The following is an 18,116-nucleotide window of genomic DNA, read 5'->3' on the forward strand; positions in this document are numbered from 1 at the left end:
TTGTCAGGAAGATTGTTGATCAATATTCGTACCAGTGCAAAACAGTATCTTGCCAACTTTGCAGTATTATTTGAACAGTCTCCTATGATATTTTCGCATGTTCCTTCTTCAGGACCCATTGACGGAGGGACTGTTGTAAATGTGCATGGGAAGGGCTTTTCAGTATTTTCCATGTATTTGTGTAGTTTTAAATGGGCTAATGATGTCGTACAAACAGAAAAGGTTACAGTTATTTCTAACAGTCATCTTTCGTGTAAAACCCCAGCGAGCTTCTATGCTGAAAAAGTAGAATTTGGACTTAATTTGACATGGAGTGGAGCAATGAACCGAACAATTCATTTCTTCCAGTATTATTATAGACCTTCGTTAATTAAGCTCAAAGAACATTTTGAATCTCAAAACGTTTTGCATATTTCGTTTGTTGGATCTGGTATTCTTGAATCGTTTGTATGTAAAGTTGGAAATCGTGTTGGGCAAGCATCGTACATATCATCTACACTGGGATCTTGCCTTGTTCGTCAGAAGATGCCAGGAAACTTGTCCTTTGAGATAAGCAATAATGGATACGATTTCACTGACAGTGGTCTCCGACTTGCGATCTGGTCTCAAGAATCTTTCTATATCTATCCAAGTACTGGAAGTTCATCAGGAGGAAACTTTGTTACTGTACATGGATTTCAGTTTGTGAAGCAAATTGGCTTCAACGGGTCATTAGAAAGAACAGAGAGGCTCAAGAATGGAACGATTATTGTAAAAGTTCCAAAATCTGACTCATTTGGTATTGTGTCTGTAAACGCTTTTGACTCTGACTTTTCTCAAGCAAATGCAACAACTTTCTATGAATACTGTGATCGAATTCTGATAACACAAGTAAGACCGTCCTTAATACCTTCAACAGGAGGAACTAAGATACAAGTTCTGTTGGAACCCAGCACGGCAAAAAAACAAGTATACGTTATGATAGGTGAAACAGCTTTTGAGACTACTATTGAAAATACTACAATAAACATCAAGAGAGTGAGATTAGAGCCAGGACTGAGTCATATCAGCGTTGCATTCAGAGAAACATGCCTCAATCTACAAAGTCACAAACCAATCATGGTCTACGAAATGCCAAGATTGATTCAATTAGTCCCAAATACAGTGCAAATCACAAGAAAACAAACCATTACTTGCATTGGGCTTGATTTTTTTCATTCGAACAGTCTTACATGTAAGATAGGAGATACCATCGGTACATCCAATTGGATATCAAGCAGTCTGTTTACCTGCGTGGCCCCGGCTAATAAGCCCGGAAATGTCTCGTTTGAGGTCAGCAACAACGGCCAGGACTACACCAGCTCCGGTCTTCGCTTCCAGGTCCTAGCGAGACGAGAGTGGCAGCTGTCACCTACCCGTGGCCCGACCGCTGGCGGCATCGAAGTTACGGTCATCGGCTTTAGCCTCACAGATCAGTCCAGCATCACAATACGACTTGCGGGAACAACCGTTCGCGTTTTATCCCGCGGTGGGAACAACCTTACCTTCACCTTGCCGGAGGCGTCGGACCTAAACCCTGGCAAGGTAGAGGTGTACATGGTTGATTCCCGTGTGAGGGTCGACCAAGGCGACTTCCGCGTCTTCGAATATGTAGAGGGGCCTCGTATTCTGTCTCTACAGCCTTCATCTGGGACGGTTGAGGGTCACACTCGTGTGACTGTCATTGGAAGCTACGATCTTCGAGGACAAGCATACTGTCGCTTTCATATGCAAAGCCTTTCGGGCCAGGATGAGACAGTAACCTCGTCTGCGGTAGAGCGCTTGACAAGCTCTACAATCGTTTGTGCGACTCCTCCGTCAGTATCGCCGGGTAGTTTCTTCTTACAGGTGAGCGATGATCATGGGTCTTCATACTCGAGCAATCGCGCTGCTTTCCTATTCCATCCAAGAGTAGAGCTGCAGGGAGTGCGGCCGAGTCGCGGATACACGAGCGGTAGCTCGCTTGTTACCTGTATAGGGTCTGGCTTCTTGGACAGTGCTGACTTGCAATGTCGTTTCGGTTCAGTCAAACAGTCCAGACTCGGATGGTTATCGAGCAGTCTGTTTACCTGCGTGGCCCCGGCTAATAAGCCCGGAAATGTCTCGTTTGAGGTCAGCAACAACGGCCAGGACTACACCAGCTCCGGTCTTCGCTTCCAGGTCCTAGCGAGACGAGAGTGGCAGCTGTCACCTACCCGTGGCCCGACCGCTGGCGGCATCGAAGTTACGGTCATCGGCTTTAGCCGCACAGATCAGTCCAGCATCACAATACGACTTGCGGGAACAACCGTTCGCGTTTTATCCCGCGGTGGGAACAACCTTACCTTCACCTTGCCGGAGGCGTCGGACCTAAACCCTGGCAAGGTAGAGGTGTACATGGTTGATTCCCGTGTGAGGGTCGACCAAGGCGACTTCCGCGTCTTCGAATATGTAGAGGGGCCTCGTATTCTGTCTCTACAGCCTTCATCTGGGACGGTTGAGGGTCACACTCGTGTGACTGTCGTTGGAAGCTACGATCTTCGAGGACAAGCATACTGTCGCTTTCATATGCAAAGCCTTTCGGGCCAGGATGAGACAGTAACCTCGTCTGCGGTAGAGCGCTTGACAAGCTCTACAATCGTTTGTGCGACTCCTCCGTCAGTATCGCCGGGTAGTTTCTTCTTACAGGTGAGCGATGATCATGGGTCTTCATACTCGAGCAATCGCGCTGCTTTCCTATTCCATCCAAGAGTAGAGCTGCAGGGAGTGCGGCCGAGTCGCGGATACACGAGCGGTAGCTCGCTTGTTACCTGTATAGGGTCTGGCTTCTTGGACAGTGCTGACTTGCAATGTCGTTTCGGTTCAGTCAAACAGTCCAGACTCGGATGGTTATCGAGCAGTCTGTTTACCTGCGTGGCCCCGGCTAATAAGCCCGGAAATGTCTCGTTTGAGGTCAGCAACAACGGCCAGGACTACACCAGCTCCGGTCTTCGCTTCCAGGTCCTAGCGAGACGAGAGTGGCAGCTGTCACCTACCCGTGGCCCGACCGCTGGTGGAACCATTCTCACTGTTGTTGGAGTTGAAGGCCAAGTGGCATTTCGTTTGGATGTCGGCACAGTTTTCGCGTTTTATCCCGCGGTGGGAACAACCTTACCTTCACCTTGCCGGAGGCGTCGGACCTAAACCCTGGCAAGGTAGAGGTGTAGCTTGTTTTCGAATTCAGACTTGGGATTTGAAGAAAAAGTTTTTCTGTATGAGGTTGGCGGCTACATTACAAGTGTATTCCCTTCACGTGCAAGCGTGAGCGAAACAATTTCGATAACCATTGTGGGCAATGGGTTGTCAAATACACCAACATTTCAATTTGATTCTGACAAACTCTTGCTTGTCGTTCTGAATATTACTGATGTCGCAATCACAGCATTAGCTACCTGTAGTGCCGCCGGAATAGTTTCTCTTCAAATGTGGAAAACCACAGAATGGGTTGCAACTGGTGTATTTTTTGAGTGTATACAAATTCCAATTGCCTACAACCTATCACCTTCAAAAGGACCCATCTTTGGAGAAATAGCTGTTGTGGTCACAGGAAAATACTTTCTTCAAGGGGAAACTGTTTGCAAATTTGGAAAACAGGTTGTTGAATCCAAACTCATTTCTTCTGAGCAGATAAGTTGCATTATTCAACCCTCAACGTTTCAAAAGAATATTTCTGTCGCTGTTTCCAACGACCGTAAAACCTTTTCGCAGAGTGATTTGAAGTTCCAATATGTCATGCCGTCTCTATCAAGCATTAGTCCCAGCGTTGGATTCATCAATGGCGGTACTGTGGTCACTGTAAATCCGCAACACTTCACTTCTTTGAACCTGGAGTGCATGTTTGCAAATATCAAAGTGATAGGTTCGAACATTGGAAGTGGCCTGTGGACTTGCATGGCACCACCTTTCACTGAAGGAATAGTTATGTTTGAAGTCACGGGAATGCAAAGCGACCTTAGATTTGTGTACGTACAACAACCAATCGTGATTACCCTTCAGCCATCCATAGGATTCGTGAATTCTACCTCGAATAATTTCCTCATAATTGGAAAAGGATTTGACAGAAATCACTTCGATGTGTATGCAGACTCATACAAAATTAATCAGAGTGTATGGGTTTCATCAAGTATCATTCAGGCATTTGCTCCGCTATACCCTTTTCCGAAGACGGTGACAATTCAGGTTTTGAATGGTCCGTTGATAAGCTCGTATTCACAAGTCAAGTATATGCTCCTGGAACCAATCAAGGTCTCTGAAATTGTACCATCTTCGATCTTGGAAGGAACAGATGGATGTATTACAGTCAACGGGCAAAACTTTGACACAGAACTCCTATACCAACTGATACTTCGCAACCTCAACTCGTTCGAAGCTATTAAAATTCAGAAGGATTATTTGATTTTCCGAGTAAATGAGTCCTTCAGGGGAAATGTGACTGCCTTCATTCAGTATGGAGGAATGCATTCTGAAGAATTCACCATTTCCTTCCTTCCCAGCATGGTTGTGGATACAGTAAGACCTTTATTTTCAGTTGCCAAGGGGGGTCAATTGATCACAATCCTTGGCAGGAATTTTTCGAGTATGTGGGAATCTTACTGTAGCTTTGGCTCTGAGATAATACCCATCAATTATATCTCGCAGACAGCTTTGTCATGTCTATCTCCTCCACTGAAATCCTCTTTTGGCATCAAAAAGCTGTATCTGGAGATTTACATTCATGCAAATCTGCAAGGGTCCTATGAATTTGAATATCTGGACACTCCTCAAATATATTATGTAAGCCCATCAATCGGATACAGTGCCGGAGGATCCTTGGTCACGATCATTGGTGAAAGCTTCTGGAATACTGAGCCAATCTCGAATATATCTTTTGCAGGGGTCCGAGCGACCAATCTTCAAGTTCTCAGTCCATCGTTAATCCTGTGTTACACTCCTCCAGCTAATGTGCTAGGTGATGTACAAGTTTCGATCGTGAATGGTTATAATCCTGAGGAAAGATATACCTCTTCATCATTCTACTACATGGCAGATATTGTTCTGACAGAATCTTCGCCATCAAAGGTGCCTGCGAGATCTCATTCAATCATTACCCTTACAGGAAATTGGCAAATCGGCATTCAACCATCCAGTTGTAAATTTGGGTCTTACCTTAGTACAATGGTAACGCTCCTTTCTACGTCATCAATCTTATGTTCCACTCCAATGTTTGAAAGAGGGAATTCTACAATACAAGTCGGTTTCAACGGAGGAAACTTATGGTCAAACCGTTTGGTTTTGCAATTCGAAGAAATACGGAAGATACAATCAATGACACCCACGAGAGGTTCTGTATATGGAGGAACTCGTGTACTTCTACAAGTCATTGGATTAGACAATTGGAACGATACATTTTGCAACTTTGGAAACAAGTTGACAGCTTTGCAGATGTACAAACCATTTGAATATTACTGTTTGACTCCCTCGTCTATAGAGCAGGTTGTCACAGTGTTGCTGGTGAGTGCTTCGAATGAAATCTATTATGGTGACACATTTGAGTTCGTGAGAAATCCGATCGTCACAACGGTGCACCCTACATTTAGTTTCTTGCAAGGGGGGATGCTTATTACTTTGAGCGGTGTGAACTTTTTGCAAGGCTGCACCTGCATGTTTGATAAGATTGCAGTTCAATCGGATTATTTAACCTCGTCGCTGATCCAGTGCTCTACTCCTCCATTTCAGCTCGAGCAAGTATGGCTTGACGTCACGGTCAGCTACCAGGACGTTCCGATGAAAAGCTTCAGATTTACGTACACGCAAAGCCCTGTAGTTCTTGGCATGTTTCCCACATCGGGATCAGTGTTTCAATCGAATGAGGTTACGATCACTGGATTGAATTTCTCACCGTTTATGAATGTAGAGTGCCAATTTGGTGCACAAATTACGGAGGGAAAGTACCTGTCAACATCTCATGTACAGTGCATTACATTTGCCACTATTCCCTCCAACGTTTCCTTGACTTTGTTCTTCGAGGGGCACCCACGTCGAGATGCTTCGCTTTATTTTGTAAATGTGCCAACAACTCACATCCAATCCATTATGCCGTCCTTTGGTCCGATATCAGGCAGCACGCTGGTGACCATCATTGGATACTTCCAGTCTTCCAGAACTTTGTGCAAATTTGGATCAATAGTGGTAGACGGACGATTGAAATTCCAGACATTGGTGGAATGTGCGTCACCTCGAGAGCAAGAAGGATACGTATTTGTAGAGGTTTCGAACGATGGAAGCTATTGGACAACCAGCCAAACACTTTTCTTGTATCACAATCCTACGTCTATCTTCAGTATAAGTCCAACAACAGGACCCTTGTCCGGTCATACCAAGTTGACAATTATGGGAGAAAACTTCTTGTCTGAACCAGTATGGTGCAAATTTGGAAATTCCCTGATGACTGGGACTGTTGTGAACCATGATATAATCTTATGCGAAACTTCAATGTCTGCACATCCTGGAGCTGTAGATGTTGAGATCACACAAAACCAGAAAGATTTTTCGCGCAGTGAAATTCAATTTTTATACCAGGACGTATTTGTTCAATACCTATTCCCATCATTCGGTACCATAGCTGGAGGGACAAGAATTGTAATCAAGGGTCATGGTTTTCTAAGAACAGGATCCTTGTCATGCAAGTTTGATACTGCGATCGTCAAGGCTGTTTGGGTTTCAAGGGAAGAATTATGGTGCATATCTCCTCGGAGTGAGTCTGGAGAAATTACAATCGAAGTGTCAAATAATCTTCTGGACTTCTCTACCGATGGAAACAAATTCGAATATCTCAGGAATGCAATTGTTTCACGTATAAGTCCCAAACAAGGAAGTCCGATGGGAAACACCGATGTGACTGTCTTCGGTTCAAATTTTCTGAACAATAATGATATGAAATGTAGATTTGGGAAATTAATTACACCCGTAAAAACATTTTACTCTTCAACGAAGATTGTATGCACCACTTTGCCATCATTTGAGGAAAGCGTACGTCTTCAAGTATCAATAAATGGTGAAGAATACTCCAATGAAGGCGTCTCCTATGAGTTCGCCACGATTGCGAGTGCAGAAAGCATTCGTCCTTCATTTGGACCTTCCAGTGGTCAAACATTAGTTACAATTTCAGGAAGCGGCTTTCGAGAGGCTGATGAGAACTCCTGCAAGTTCGGTCAAAGATCGACCTTTGCGAAATGGATTTCTGGTTCTATCGTAATCTGTGCAAGTCCTCCAGCATCAGAAGGGCTGACTCCAGTGCAAGTTAGCAATGATGGGCTAAATTTCTTACAAGCTTCCATACAATTTCTGTATTACAGTGAACCAGAGATTTTGAGCGTTGTACCGACGTCAAGCCCAACAGGAATCAGTGGAAACGAAATTTCTGTTCAAGCGACCGGAATCCTGAACAGTCCTTTATTGTCTTGTCGATTTGGAAATCAAATAATAACAGCAATCTACCAATCTTCCTCTTTGATGAAATGCAAAACTGTTTCTTTCCCACAAGGCCTTGTTTCTTTCGAAATTTCTAACAATGGTGAAGACTTCACGAATTCAGGGAAAACTTTTTTGTATGATGCTTTGATTACCATTACTAGTATCATTCCTTCTTATGGGCTTGAATTTGGGGGAACCTCAGTGTTCTTGACAGGATCTAACTTTATCAACTCTACAGATTTGTCATGCAGATTTGGTTCAATCACAATTACAGCAGTTTTCTTAGCTCCGGATACCGTATTTTGCATCTCACCTGCACAAGCGCCGGGTGCTGTAGAATTATCTGCTTCAAACAATGGTCATATCTACAACACAGCTAGATTATTGTTTCATTACGTCCGTTGTCCAGTGGGAAGCTATTGCATTGAAAGTGAGATTATTACATGTCCTGCCGGATCTTTCTGTCCGGCAGAAGGTCTTTTCAATTTTACGCTATGTGCGCCTGGAACATTTCAAAATCTGGTTGGACAATCGAGCTGTAAACCTTGTTCAACGGGATTCATATGTCCTGATTTTGGAATGTCATTTCCACAAATTTGTCCACCAGGCTATGTGTGCGATGAGACAGGTCTGGCATCAGCAACGAAGCCATGCCCTCCCGGCTATTATTGTCTTGCAGGAACATCTACTACAAACTTTAACGATCTGTCTTCCAGCAAACGACCCCTTGCTTGTCCAGAAGGATTTTATTGCGTTCCCGGTTGCGCGACCAGCATTTCAATCTTGCTCAACTTTACGACTCCCCAACCTTGTTTTGCTGGGTATTATTGTAATCCCGGGTCTGAAACTCCACATGGACAAGGACCTTGTCCATCAGGATTCAATTGCCCTCAGTATTCGCCAGGCATGATTAAAGCATGCCCTCCCGGCACATTTTGCCCAAATGTAGGCAACGTTGATCCTATGCCTTGTCAACCAGGTTCATACAACGAGAATTATGCCCAGTCTGTTTGCAGCGCGTGCCCTATCGGAAGAATGTGCCCAACATTTGGTCTATTAGTCCCAAGAATGTGCCCTGCAGGATACGTCTGTGATGAAGCTGGAAAGGCAACTTGGTCCAAACTGTGCCCAGCAGGATACTGGTGCGTCGAGGGGACCGTTACTTCCAATGCATCGTCTGCACTTACTCCTAGACCGATGCCTTGCAGTCCTGGAACATACTGTTTGATGGGCGTTTCAACAAATAAAACTGTCCCAGGCAAACTCAGCACGCCGCAGGTCTGTGTTCAAGGCACATACTGCAAATCTGCGACAGGTTCACCGCAAGGAACGGCTCCATGTCCTCCTGGTTACTTTTGCGGTTCGGGTGTGTCGTCTCCAACTCCAGCTAATCCTGGATACTATGTTGCAAGATCTGGTTCGGTCATTCAAGTACCATGTACTCCAGGATTTTTTGCGCCTACATCGGCGACAATCCGATGTCTCGAATGTCCAGCTGGATACACCTGCGCTGCTGATGGGACTGTGTTTCCAAGTCCATGTCCAGCAGGCACATATCGCTCTGCAATTGATGGAGTAAGTTGTATTTTTTGTCCTACTGGAACATGGTCAAGTCGGGTCGGTCTGACGGACGAGTCTCTTTGTGAGCCGTGTCCACCAGGAGTCGTTTGCAGCGTTGCTGGTATGACCAATCTGAGTATGAGTTCACCCTGTCCCGAGGGGTTCGTCTGTGGTCCTCGGACGAATTCTGCTAATCAATTTCTGATTAAATGTCCAGCTGGGTACATTTGCGGGTTTGGAACAACTCCTGGCTCACAATATTCTCAATTGTGTGATCCAGGATATGGATGTCCAGAAGGAACTTCTGTCAACACAAAGAACTTGTTCAAATGCGCCAGTGGATACTACTGTCCTGCTGGAAGTACTTCGCAAGAACCCGCAGCCACTCAATGTCCACTTGGAACTACTTCAAATGCAGGAGCCCAGAGTGAATCAGACTGCTTCCGTGCAGGAAACACAAGTATCTGCCGGATTTCTCCGTATTACAGCAACGCCTCTCAAGCGCCAGAGTTTGATTGTATGTTGAAATGGACTTGTTGGAGGACTTCTCCAAATGATCCTGCCGCACAGAGTTTGTGTATCACCAAAGGAGAGATTGAAGCAAATTATGATTTCTCGGGCAACTTATTGAATCCATCTCTAAGAAATTCTCCAAGCCAATGGGAATACATCGAAGCTCTTGCTGTAGCAGAGTTTTCGCTGGATTTTCGCAATATTCCAGCAGAAATGAAATACAGAGATCACTTTGAAATAGTACTGTACTATTTCAACAAAACGCAAGGAATGAAAGTACACAAGGTCTATGGATCAAATGGAGCACCTGGAAACACTGGAGGATGTCCTTATCTGACTGAGGTTTACAATCCTGCAATTTACAATAACGAGCCTACTTGCGCTGAATTCGACGGCACATGGTTTGAAAGCACGCTTGTTGATAAACACGGAATCCTCAAATTTACAATCATGTCACACACAGAAATATATTTCCGTGTTGAAATCGAAATTTATCATGGTGCGTTCATAGCTAACAAAAATTTTACTGCATTCAAGAACACTATGACTGTTAAGAAGTATTACCCATCCCGCGCTGATTACGATCCGTCATTTGAAGACTTTTCTGTTTATACAAACTTCTCAGCTCCTCTTTCAAGGCCTACATCTACTGCAGGCTTTCAGGAATCATTATGCACGGTACAGAGAGATTCTCTAGGTTACAAAAATGCAAATTCACCAGCAAGACCTTGCAGCAGGCTGTTCCTTGCTGCCCTGGATTCTTCAAATACGAACCTTAATGTTGCTTTGAATATTGAAGCTCCCTACAAAGCAATACAGTATACGACACAAAATAATCTCTGGCATTTCCAAACCAAACCATGGGTAGATTTTGCAACCACGAATAGCTCTGTTCCTCTTTTGTGGCAACCGTTCAGTTATGTGCCTCCGAATGTCAAAGGTGTTGGACTCAAGTTTGACATCGCTTATCCATCAGACTGGTCCAATCAAGTGATGAATCCATCCTCTGGTTTAAATCCTGATGTAGGCAGCGGTGATAATGAAATGATAGTGATACCGTACCTTCCCTTCTTTTCCTCTTGTCGAGGATTTGATTCTCATATACCAATTTTCAGACTTTTTGAAACTCCAAGCATTCAGGGAATTGATGGATCTTGTAAACTGATACCAAGTGAATACACGAGGGAAGTGAATCAATATTTATTTTGGACAAGTCCTTCGGCAAGCGAGTTGACCTCTGCAACACCTCCGCAGGACTTTTGCTCATGGACAGTACAATGCAAATATGAGGAACAAATAGACAAAGCTCCACTCCCGAAGCGTTGGTATTCTCAAGACCCAGGTAGTGTGCTCTTCTATTTGACGAGAGATGCGTACAACTTTGAGGAATATAGAGATCTTGGAATGTTCAAATCTATGAAAAACACTGATCAGCTGGTAGAGGCTATCATTGGAACTCCAGCAACTACGCCAGCTGCCAGTTTGGTTGCTGTCGGTGTACCTCGATCAGTAGGTCTGACTGTACAATATTATCAGAGAACCAAGACTCAGAAGAAGATAATTGCTATCGAAGTAATGCTGGACAATTATCAGGAAGTTACCAATGCTTCAAATTCGGCAGATCGAAGTTACTCACTTCAAGTTCTCTTCCATGGACTTGACTATCAAGATTGCCTTAACAAATTTGCATTCGATGTCGCAGTGTACCTCGTCCTTTACGTATTTGTTGGGATTGGAATGGTGTTCTTTGCTGCTTTCTTTTGGTCGTTCCATCGACTTTTCACGAGATTGGGATCACCACCCAAATTTCGATTCGTGTCTTACCTAACTCTCACAGCACTACCCCCAATTCAGGGATTCGCTCTAACCATGTTCCCGCTATGGCCGATGATCGGTTTTTTGCAACTGCTATTTTATCAAACCAGTCCATTGCAAATTTTGCAAACCCAGACGAAAGATTTTGGTCCTTGGGACACTTACACTAGTAGCAGTCAAGCAGAACAGCTGCTCGTGCAGCAGGGAAGGTTTGCAGTTGGATTGTTTGTTGTGGCAAGCTATACTATGTGGCAAGCTTCTAGATTGATGGTCCCCAAGAAAGAATCTGTGGATGTTGAAGAAGCGACCACTTCCGAGAGCTCAGAATCCAAAGTGTGGCTGCCAGAATTTTGGAGAATGACTCACATAATTTTGTGTTTCTTCATTACTGCAATGGTGGGCTGTATACTTTTCGAATACTCGTTGACAACTATGTTTGCAACAAACTTTTGGATATCAAAATTTCTGCTTAAGATATTTCTTTTATTCTATGAGGGATTCTTGGAGGAGATTTTAGGAGAATCTCTGCTGGTGATGCCCCATTCTATAGCAATCGATCTGGTTGTATCAATAGCCACGATGGGTGCGGCAACTTTTCTAGATTTCATGCAGAGCTTTATTTTGGAAACCCTTTTGAATATAGCTTTGAGGATTTACATTGATCCAGGAATAGATGCTGCTTTGGAGAAGTATGAATGGGCATTGCGGGTCTACAAAAGATATCGTGCGCAGCAGGAAATTTTGCGAGATGAAGAGGGTGCGGATGACGATTTAGATATGGCCTTATGGGAAGATGAAGAAGATGAGGAAACCAAGTCCCCAGTAGAAGATATTATCAGTTCGTATGCATCCTATTCGGCAGAATCCATCGGAACACTATTTGCTCCCCTTACAATTCTGTTCGTGCAGTGGACGGAACCTAACATCGGAATGGGTGCAGCATACGGAATCAAGAGAACACAATTTGTGTACTTCTGGGTGTTCGGATTTGTGATGATACCGTTTCTGTTGGTGAAGGACCTCTTCTTACATAACGTCACAGAGCTTCATCATGGATGGAAGGTGGCTTTGTTTTTTGTGTGTGACAGAAGACTGAAACATTGCAGGTATATGATTACATGAAATATTGTAAACACAGATATTCAAAACGAATGTTCCGTTGGAAAGCGGTGGATCCAAATGAAGATGAGAGCATCAATGAAGGGATTAGATCCCTTGATCTGTTGTGTTTTTCCTCGCAGTACTATTTCGTTTTATCTCTGGCTACGATAGGCATTGGATTGCTGATCATGTCTCTTGAAGCTTTGATTCGACAGACGGATCGCATTACTTCAGCGAGTCCCTACAATCCATTCCAAGATAAGATGCTTCCATTTGTCATAGTAATTATGTTCGCTCTCTGCAAGGTGATAAATTCTTCTGTTTCGATCATTGATCTTCTGATTGTTTTCCATGCAGTGGCTACACTGGCTGAGTATATACCTCGGTCACAGGATTCTTTGGCGTCATAAACCTGTCAAAGCAGATGTAGACGAAGCAGGAATCCTTCTTGATGGAGAAAAGAATGAACTGAACCTTCCAGACTGGGGCGGCCAGCCATTTGGAACTGGTGGAGGAGGAATGGGAGGCATAGACATCACAAGCGACTCTTTCCGTCACCGCTTCTTTGAGGCTAACAAGCCTTGGATTATACAGCAACTCCGCCAGACCATGTCACCGCGTGCCCAGTTGGAAGCTCTCATGAAGGGAGAGGCTCAGCCTGAAGACACCTTTGGGGTCCGACAAGATATCAGCGACGATGAGGGAACAGAGTCCGATTCTGATCTCGAAGACAAGATTGAGCTCGATGCCGCAGCTAAGGTATGTAAAATCTCTTTCGGTGTTTTCTCTCGTGCTTATGCAGCATGAACTGACGAAAGGCTGACATTTATTGATAGTTGGTGGCTCGGAGATGGCTGTCTAAAACTCGGAGAAGACTTGGACTTCCTGATAAATCCCAGTCAGGAATTAATATTTCTTCGGACGACGAAACGACAAGCGATGATGAAGACGCAATTAGGGTTCCAAAACTATCGCCTGTCTCATCAGAGATTGCAAAGCTGTGGCTGTCGAAAGTACGTGCAAACATACGAGCGGCTGATCAAGGACGACAAGAAATTGGTCCTGCAAGACAAGACATCTCGTCCGATGATGAATCGGACAGTAACCAAGACGATAGGCCAGTGATTGCCATATCTGCACAAACAAGAATGATCGCAAGGTCATGGCTGAGCATGGTACGCCACGATGGGAACAGGAGGAATACAGCTCTAGCAGATGTCAGTGATGACGATTCAAGTGAGTCAGAGGGCTTGAATATCGCCGGCATCAACGTCGGACCGAAGGCTCGAGCCATCGCAAAGCAATGGTTGAGGGAAGTTCGAAATTCTGGACGTATTCAAGGTGGCCAAGGGGGAGGTATCAGTGATGATGACAGCTCTTCAGACTCAAGCGAAGCTTCTATGATAAATCCTCCACCTCAGCTATCTAGCAAAGCTCGAGCGATCGCCCTAGCATGGTTGAGGAGTATCAGACAATAATAGTAATTGCATTACCTCATATTTTACATAGAATTTAAGAAAATTCAAAATAAATGATATTTAGAAAAACTTGTCGTCCGTGTTTGTTGGGTCCTGACGCCTGAATCAAATAAACTCAAAGGAATTTACAGAAGGTTTAGGGATAAATACACGCGCCAATTAGAAATCATATTCCAGTTATAGCAGCCCCAATCATGTATCTTAGTCCAGGAATCATTACGATTATACGAATAACCTGTGAATTGTTTCAATTCATATGGAAAGTTTCTCAATCAAAAGAGCCTCACAATGCCATTCATTGGGACTATACAAATTGCTCTTACTCTCCTGATTCGCAGCATCTTCCATGTCCCACACAGTGTGGAGAAGCTTCTGAGTTGCCTAAATAAAAATCAATGTCATCACGTCCATTTCAGCACCATGACTGCGCATAGCTCCTGCAAACAGGGCCGCGCTTCACCTACCCTGAGCATGGCAAACATTTTTCCTCTCCTAAATGCGGACGATCCATGATTACTCAAAGTTAAGTTAAAAATCAGTACGAGCAATACCTGATTGTTTACTTAACTACTTTGCCACGGCGGCGCCGGCCGCCCGGCGCCCGCCGGGCCGCCGCGACAGACTCTGACAAACAGGCTGCTGAGAAATTGGCCGCTCAACTTGGCAAAACCGTGAAGTCAAGATTCGGGTGCGTACCGGTCTTTACTCAAACTTTTAAGTTCCGGTACTAGTTTTGGGAACAGCGGTTGGCAGGATGGGGTTTGGTTCTCGCTGTCTTTTCTCTTCTCGCCGTTCAACGTTTGGCATGCCAGTGTGCGACAGAGTCACCCGGGCCGATCTTTTCTCTAGTAGCCTCGTACTGATTTTTAACTTAACTTTGAGTAAGCAAACTGTAGAGGAGACTGGGCCTGACACTACAGGCTACTGTCCGCGGCTCACTGAGAACCATACTGATACTAAGTTTGATGATCCTTTGCCGGGCCGGGGCCCCGGTGACTTGTCCGATCAACTGCCCATGGCGAAGAGATGCAAGATGACGTGGAACGGATGACAGAAGAAGTTTACAGCGATGATTTCAGTGAAGAAGAGACCGAGAAACTCACGAGAAAGCAGGAGGTTATCGGAACGAAGTCACGGAGGCGGGCGACAATGAAGTTTGGCTCGTCACATTTTCACCTTCCAGCATCAACAAGTGTTCCATCACAGGTCATTGTCCGATTGAGCTTGCTCTGTTTCTGAGAGCTATGTAGCCTAGAATATCGAACATCGTAGAGGAGAGAATGCTTGCAAGAAGACTCATCGAGGAAGAGCGGAGACTCGCCGCAGCAAAAGCGATCATAGAGTGCAGAGCATCATCCAGAACACCGTTGGGTAATCCTCATGAATGTATTTGCATGATGAGTCAAAAGTGTAGTCAGGATGGCGATACGTGAAAGTGCACCGGAATTGCGAGAGACAATTCGAAATCATGCGAGGCAATGAGTTTATGCTTCACAAAATTCGAAACGCTCGTTCGTCAGTAGACTGCCACCAGGACGGGAACGGACTGAACTTAGAGTATTCTAGCAGACACAGAAGGAATCAACTTCAGAACGACATAAAGTCTAGGAACAAAGACATGGAAGATCGATTAGCATCCATTGCGGTTCACTTGTACTATGTAAAATTTTCCCTGACTAACTACCAAAAAGCCTGTCATCAGTAGGGACCAATTTCGGAAAAGGCAAGAACAGGCGGAAAATGTTGGACGGCTTCGTAGGTCGTTTCCCACTTTGCAACAGTACAGTGGATTACAAGCACCAAAGAGACATGATTCAACAACCTCAGCCCCTCGTCCGACAGTGAGCGAAGTCCTAAGCTTAGTCCCCTTGAGATGAGCGATGGTACAGATATCCAAAGAAGAGAAGGAGCCCATGGAGTTTTCGACTTGTCATCCATCGGGAACAGAGGAAGCGAATGCCTCGATCATCTTCACTTTCACTGAGTCAGTGTTCGCAGAATCGGTCAATCAACTCACTCTCGCAATCGATTCGTTCGTCGCTCAGAGCACGGACAAAGAGCTTTGTGCAGAATCCGCGCTTGCAGGACAACATCATTACAAGGGTACTCTATTCAGGATCGTGGGACAATTAGGACTGACAACTCTCAGGAACATCAGAGGGATCTAGAAGCTCTGATCAATCCGAATCAAGAGGAGTGCGAGGAGGCCAATCAAATCTCACAAAGTTCGTCTGCTGACAACTCAACTCCCGAACCGAAAAATTCATTAAAAAACGAGACCTCAGAAGGGGAAGGAACCACAGTGAAATTCATGTTCAAATTCAGTAAAAGATAATGTATTGGTGCGTAGACTCCACCTCATTCTCTAAATATTGCAGATTGAACATATTTGCCTTTGCGATTTACCAGCTGTCCTCAAGAAACTTGACAAACATGTCATATGCCTGCTGATTTGTCATCTTCACGTAACGGCAAGAGGTTGCCCCCATCACCTGCATTGGGCGGGTGCTTGGGACCATGTGTCCAGCTCCATGCACGGTAGTGAATCGAAGGCCGGGAAATTTGACAGTGAAACCAGCGACCTACGGAAAATGCAATCAAGCAAAGAGAGGCACTTTGAACTGTCACCTGGCCCTTAGAGCTCCATTGTTGCCATTCTTCGATGGGCTTCCCAAGGCCCCAGATCCACATCTAATCAGCCACGTTGTCAATTTGAAAAGTTTCATGTCAACCTGCGAACATATGTCCCTTTCACCTGCGCCCCGGCAGTCGAACATATCGAGTCATCATCTCCCGAATATATCATCATTTTCAAACCACCATGCTACAGATATTTTCAGATACGTCGTTGACAGTGAAGAGTTTGACCTTAATCAGTTCGTTGTATACACCCATCATCGGTGCAGCAACGTCTTTGGGATTGTACGCTTCGTTTACAACGTCACTACAAACGCTCCAAGTCACGCTTCCAGGATTCGACACATGAATGGCCTTCTGAACATCCTTTCGATTGAGGTACTGCGTCATGTAATCATCTACGCACGGTTTGTATTTGGGGAAATATCCACTCAATGTTTTCCGTTGTTTCTTGTCGGCTGAAGCTATCTTCTTGAGCAGAAGATATCTCTCCGTTCTTCCTGAAGCCAGTGAAGGGGTTTGACAGATCGGGAAGTCAAGAGCATAGGGATCCATATTGGCAGTCATCGCATCCATGCTGGCTGTCATGCTGTCGCAGTCTGTTTGATTAGCACTTGGGAATAAGAAACACCCCAAGGCAACAAAACGATCCCAAAGGGGTTTAGGTATCAGCTAATAACAAGCATTAGTGCTTTGACTAGATAAGTTATAGCAGGACCTGTCGGGAAGCATAAGCAGCGTACTGACCGTAGTCGCGATACGGCATCCATGTGAGAGGATTTCCAACAGCAAAGCCCTTGAAGTTGGGAAGGTCCAACAAAAGCATGGCCAGAGTTGGTATATAATGACCGCCATAGCTCTCACTGGTCAAGTAAAGATCATTGTCCTTATACATCGGATATCGACTGAGAAAGCCAAGCACGAAGGCTCTGTTGTCCTTGGCTGCTTCCGCGTCGCCATAGGTCATGTTTGAAGGGCCTTGGGAGAAGCCAACACCAGCTGGCTGTTCGATGAAGATCATGTTAGCCACACGATTCCATGAGTACTTGTTGAGAGACAATTGCCCTCCTTTCTCTGCTCGGAAAGGACCCTGCTCGCTAAGAAACCCTGTGAGACCGCTGCACCCTGGACCCCCGTTGGTCCACAAGACAAGGGGAGAAGATGCGGGATTCTTCTGAGCTTCGACAAACCAATAGAAGAGCGATTTTCCACCACCAACAGGGATGTAGCCTATAGAGCATGCTCAGTTGCATCGCAACATCGCAAACTGCTTCAACCCAAATCGTTACCTGCGTATTGCTTGAACTTGCTCACTTCCTTTGGCAGTCCAGGAAGATCAGTGATCTCATCAGTAGCTCCAGGAGCCAGCGGCTCAGCCAGCCCTCCTCCTGCTCTTCTTCTGCTGTGCGTCGGCACTGCCAGCGCTACCTGCATTCCTATCGCCACCATTGCAACAACAGCCATCCAAGGCGCCATGTTGTTGCAGGGCATATCTCGTTGGAGTGAAATCTTTACTCAACCTCC

General features: G+C 45.1%; 8 protein-coding genes across 8 annotated transcripts; 6 read left to right on the plus strand and 2 right to left on the minus strand.

Annotated features, from left to right (window-relative positions):
* Positions 1-1,098: 1,098 nt before the first annotated feature.
* On the plus strand, positions 1,099-4,634 carry GUITHDRAFT_112038 (hypothetical protein; the record flags this gene model as incomplete). The annotated part of the gene is made up of 3 exons (XM_005828821.1): positions 1,099-3,135; positions 3,745-4,545; positions 4,602-4,634. The coding sequence occupies 3 exons, from the start codon at positions 1,099-1,101 to the stop codon at positions 4,632-4,634; spliced, it is 2,871 nt and encodes a 956-aa protein (XP_005828878.1).
* A 1,969-nt stretch (positions 4,635-6,603) lies between these two features.
* GUITHDRAFT_43376 (hypothetical protein) lies at positions 6,604-6,849 on the plus strand (the record flags this gene model as incomplete). The annotated part of the gene is made up of 1 exon (XM_005828822.1): positions 6,604-6,849. A coding segment is annotated over one exon (246 nt), but the record flags the coding sequence as incomplete, so codon positions are not given.
* A 792-nt stretch (positions 6,850-7,641) lies between these two features.
* GUITHDRAFT_47343 (hypothetical protein) lies at positions 7,642-7,878 on the plus strand (the record flags this gene model as incomplete). The annotated part of the gene is made up of 1 exon (XM_005828823.1): positions 7,642-7,878. A coding segment is annotated over one exon (237 nt), but the record flags the coding sequence as incomplete, so codon positions are not given.
* A 573-nt stretch (positions 7,879-8,451) lies between these two features.
* GUITHDRAFT_74330 (hypothetical protein) lies at positions 8,452-9,210 on the plus strand (the record flags this gene model as incomplete). Its single annotated transcript, XM_005828824.1, has 1 exon — positions 8,452-9,210. A coding segment is annotated over one exon (759 nt), but the record flags the coding sequence as incomplete, so codon positions are not given.
* Positions 9,211-11,955: 2,745 nt separating this feature from the next.
* GUITHDRAFT_141646 (hypothetical protein) lies at positions 11,956-13,300 on the plus strand (the record flags this gene model as incomplete). The annotated part of the gene is made up of 5 exons (XM_005828825.1): positions 11,956-12,438; positions 12,483-12,545; positions 12,618-12,782; positions 12,835-13,236; positions 13,280-13,300. The coding sequence occupies 5 exons, from the start codon at positions 11,956-11,958 to the stop codon at positions 13,298-13,300; spliced, it is 1,134 nt and encodes a 377-aa protein (XP_005828882.1).
* Positions 13,301-13,388: 88 nt separating this feature from the next.
* GUITHDRAFT_153680 (hypothetical protein) lies at positions 13,389-14,019 on the plus strand. The gene has a single exon (XM_005828826.1). It carries the CDS (start codon positions 13,626-13,628, stop codon positions 13,953-13,955), a length of 330 nt encoding a protein of 109 aa, XP_005828883.1. The 5' UTR covers positions 13,389-13,625; the 3' UTR covers positions 13,956-14,019.
* A 935-nt stretch (positions 14,020-14,954) lies between these two features.
* GUITHDRAFT_153681 (hypothetical protein) lies at positions 14,955-15,930 on the minus strand (the record flags this gene model as incomplete). The annotated part of the gene is made up of 1 exon (XM_005828827.1): positions 14,955-15,930. A coding segment is annotated over one exon (294 nt), but the record flags the coding sequence as incomplete, so codon positions are not given.
* A 347-nt stretch (positions 15,931-16,277) lies between these two features.
* GUITHDRAFT_95862 (hypothetical protein) lies at positions 16,278-18,081 on the minus strand. Its single transcript, XM_005828828.1, has 7 exons — positions 17,882-18,081; positions 17,311-17,822; positions 16,824-17,264; positions 16,711-16,779; positions 16,584-16,646; positions 16,448-16,537; positions 16,278-16,399 (listed from the first exon to the last, which is right to left on the minus strand). Exons 1-7 carry the CDS (start codon positions 18,066-18,068, stop codon positions 16,358-16,360), a joined length of 1,404 nt encoding a protein of 467 aa, XP_005828885.1. The 5' UTR covers positions 18,069-18,081; the 3' UTR covers positions 16,278-16,357.
* Positions 18,082-18,116: the final 35 nt, after the last annotated feature.

The sequence above is a fragment of the Guillardia theta genome (assembly GCF_000315625.1).
Source record: "Guillardia theta CCMP2712 unplaced genomic scaffold GUITHscaffold_56, whole genome shotgun sequence".
Lineage (NCBI taxonomy): Eukaryota > Cryptophyceae > Pyrenomonadales > Geminigeraceae > Guillardia > Guillardia theta.